We start from the raw sequence: 3804 nt of genomic DNA on the forward strand, positions 1-3804 counted from the left end.
GTACGCACGCACGCACGCACATCCACACGCACTCTAATTAAATATATGCATATGCTTTACTTGAATTTTTGAACATAAAGTTTTACATCGCATTAATTTATATCCGAACAGGTGAAAGATGCATCGGAGAAGCGGAGAACAGTGAAGATCGAGGTCATGATGTGGATGAGGAAGAAGAAGAGGATGATGAGGATGAGGAGGAAGACGAAGAAGATGATCAAGAGATGCTTCCTATAATCGAGAAACGTGCTACTGTATTCGCGAGATGGCCGGATAACAATAAGTGGGAGAGTGTGGGCTTAGGGAACCTAGCAATTCATTACGATTCCGAGATCTACGCGGAGAGAATCGTCTTGAAGCTCGACGATTCTGAAGATTACGCTAGCAACACTATTATCAGCATAGATACAGTAATGCGGGTAATAAATGTATTCATATATTCGAAATATACTGCAAACTTGTTTTTCTTCTGCTAATTTTAATAACATTTAAGTAAAGTCTATGTTTTCTAACTAATACTAGATAACTTATACTAAGAAGACATTTATATTGAAAATATACGATTTATAAGTAATTTACAGAAAGATAATTATTTACATTGAGAGACACAGTGACCTTGATCTTGATGTATATATTATAGAAAAAATTTGTAATTTTAATGCATAGTGCAAACAGAATTTATATATATCGAATATTTCAGACCACTATATCTTTTTTACCTTCGCAGAATAAAATGCAGGATAAGTAAATTCAGACAAAAGGGTTTTAAAAAGTCTATTTACTGATCTTATTAGTTTGACTTTAAGTGGCGTAAGGTCAAATCAAGGTCAGATTACGTCAATTTTTTTTAATGGAACACCCAACTTTTTATTCCAACTTTATTTGATAGCTGATATCGAAAACTTTTCAAAATACTATAATAAAGTTAGTTTTCATTGAGTACTTTTCGAGAAAGCTTGAAAGTACCGCCCATATTAACATTATGCAAGATGTCCCATCGATTATTAAAATCTCTTGAATGTTGTTCAATCATGTTTGGATAATATTGTCAAGATCAAAACCGTTGGAGATTGTATCTTATTTTTCTTTTTACGTAAAAATGAATTTTTAGTGTGAAAGTGAAAATAAGAATAATCTTTCAATAGCCTTGATTTTGACAAATGTTATCCAGGACATGATCTTGAACAATATTCAAGAGGTTTTAGCCGTTGGTTGAACACCTTGCGTAATGCTAATGCCGGCGATACTGTGATTTTCGGGCCTTATAACTCGAAAAGTACTTAATGAAAAAAATTATAGTGTTTTGAAAAGCTTTTGATATCCATTATTAGATATTGAAATAAAAAATTAAGTTTCATTTTAAAAAATCGATGTGACCTTGATCTGACTTTAGCGACGCCATCAAAGTCAAACTGATAAGATCAGTAAATAGATCTTTTTAAATCCTTTTGTCCTTTTAAACAATTTTTGTCTGAACTTTTATGAGCCTTTGAACTTTATTCTATGAAGATAAAAGGGATGTATGAAATATGCATTCGGTATATGCATTTGTAAAAATAAATATAAAAAACCTATTAGTTGCATGGTTTAGTTATATACATCGTAATTTTCGAAATTACGATCCTATACCTAAACTCGCATAATAAGAAATGTCAGAAGACATTTAAAAATTATTAAGTGTATTTTTTAACATTAATAATTGTATTTTTGAAGAATGTTTATCTCGGAAATAACTGTTCATGTTTTCTAAACTGTCATTGACTAAGCAATCAGCCAAGTTTTCTACTCTTTCATAATGTTCATTTTTGTGAGTTCATAAATGTATACTCTTTTTGCACTATATACTAATGAAAATGGATTTTCTTTTGTACAATAGAATTTAATTCATTTTGTTTTGTTTATTCGTTACAAAATATTGCCATTCAACAATTTTCCTATAGTTGACTGTTCATATTTTTATATTTTTCTAAAGTTAAATGTATTCTTGTTGAATGTATTGTAGATTAACAATATGCAAAGAACTGCATATATTTTTGCTATTTCTTATTCTCTGTTCTCTCTTATATTCACAAAGGTGGAGGGCAAAGAATGTATTTGGAGCGGGATCGATTACGCCTTGGATCCTCCAGAGCGTAGAGTTCTGAGGGCAGTCTTCTCGTCGATACAAGCGGCGCAACAGATGCATACTTTCTTCGAAGATGTAAGTAAAGATTGATCAAATGATTACATATAAGGTAAAGTTATATATTATGTTACGCATATATATTCTACAATTGAAAACGGAATATACAAGAAGAGGTGTTTTTTGTAGGGAGTAGACAGCGCAAAACAAGCCGGTGTCGTCGAATATCATGAAGAAGAATGAAGATTTTTATTAGCTAATATAAGTAACTGCTAATTGACTGTTGTTACATAATTCATTACCTTCCTATAAGTTAGCGTAAATATGAATTAAACGGGTTGTTTCATGTCATTCTTCTCAAGTTATAAGAGAAATTGTATAAAAAAAGTGAAATGAAAAAAGGAAGCTATATGATTTTTACGTACAGCTTTTTTTTTCTTTTCTCTCTTTTTTTTTTAAATTCAAGACATGCAAAATTTGACAAATACAATTGTCTGCATATGCACACGATTACAGGTGCAAGTTCCCGTAGTAATAATTTATGCAAAAAATATACTTATTTATATAATTGCACAAATTGGAAAAAAGTAGATCAAGCATTACGATGTTTAATTTGTTCGTTTATTTTTATACTAGTCTATATAAAAATAGTTTTCTGTCTTTTCTTTTTTTTTTTAATAAAATATGTGCCAAAACTGAAAATCGCTTTCTATTTTGCAATGAAAGCACTATTTCCATAGCTATACTAATAACTTTTTAAAAAAACTCAGTTATTTTTAATCATCTCGAAATTATACACTTTGAAGTAATATTTACGAATATCTTAGTAAGAATCATACGTTACATGCTGACAATGACCATTAAGCTAATAGCACAAAAACAATGTTCATGCGGATAATTTTCTACTAATTATTATTATATTGAAAAGATGTTGATATTACGTTTGATAGGTTACGAAAAGTTGCAACACCAAAATTAACAACTATAATAAATACTACTAATCTTATATAGTTACATTCTGATAAAGTGTAAGTTGTTCTTGGAAATAGAAGTTGTCGCGTAAGAAGATATGTGTAGACCATCGATATAACATATATAATATGTAACGTAAAAATATTAAACATTTGATTAAAATTTTGTTTTTAGAAACTATTTTCTCAGGTAAGTGATGTTTCCCATATATTAATTTTAACATTAAGTTGCATAAATTGCAGACTGAAGCGTAAAATACTTCAAGACTTATTCTCAAAATATAGATATATTTATTATACATAGATGAGAATCAATGAATTCTTACCTCGTAAATCTTTTTATATTCATAACTTATATTCATAACTTATTATCAAATATATCCTTAAAAAGATTATAAGGGTATATATAAAACACATTAATATTTACGCTTTAAACGAACTACATATGAAAGTTGTGTTTATAATATTTTGTTTTTATTAAGCAACACATTTTTATAAATTATTTATTTTATTTGATATTAGTTTAATTGTTATAAACAAAATTTTAAAAATAATAAAAATACATTTTTTATAGAAATATTTAAGTACTAAAAATGACTTGTACAAAGTTTCATTGAGATTTACCAATTAGTTTATAACAAATAAATATTTTGTTTACTGAGTAATTAATGTCTGCAATCTCAATGTAACTTTATATAAATATTTTTGAAT

At 28.3% G+C, this 3804-nt stretch overlaps 1 protein-coding gene across 1 annotated transcript in view; it reads left to right on the forward strand.

The window, feature by feature from the left end:
* The window catches only part of LOC108690012 (E3 SUMO-protein ligase RanBP2), a 27188-nt gene extending 24700 nt beyond the window's left edge, over positions 1–2488 (forward strand). The window contains exons 11-13 of the mRNA XM_018197055.1: positions 112–419; positions 2075–2200; positions 2312–2488. Coding sequence (XP_018052544.1) covers positions 112–419; positions 2075–2200; positions 2312–2365 — 488 coding nt within the window. The 3' untranslated portion in view covers positions 2366–2488. The remainder of the gene's footprint in view (positions 1–111; positions 420–2074; positions 2201–2311) is intronic.
* The last annotated feature ends 1316 nt before the right edge of the window (positions 2489–3804 follow it).

This window comes from Atta colombica, unplaced genomic scaffold (genome assembly GCF_001594045.1).
Source record: "Atta colombica isolate Treedump-2 unplaced genomic scaffold, Acol1.0 scaffold29, whole genome shotgun sequence".
NCBI lineage: Eukaryota > Metazoa > Arthropoda > Insecta > Hymenoptera > Formicidae > Atta > Atta colombica.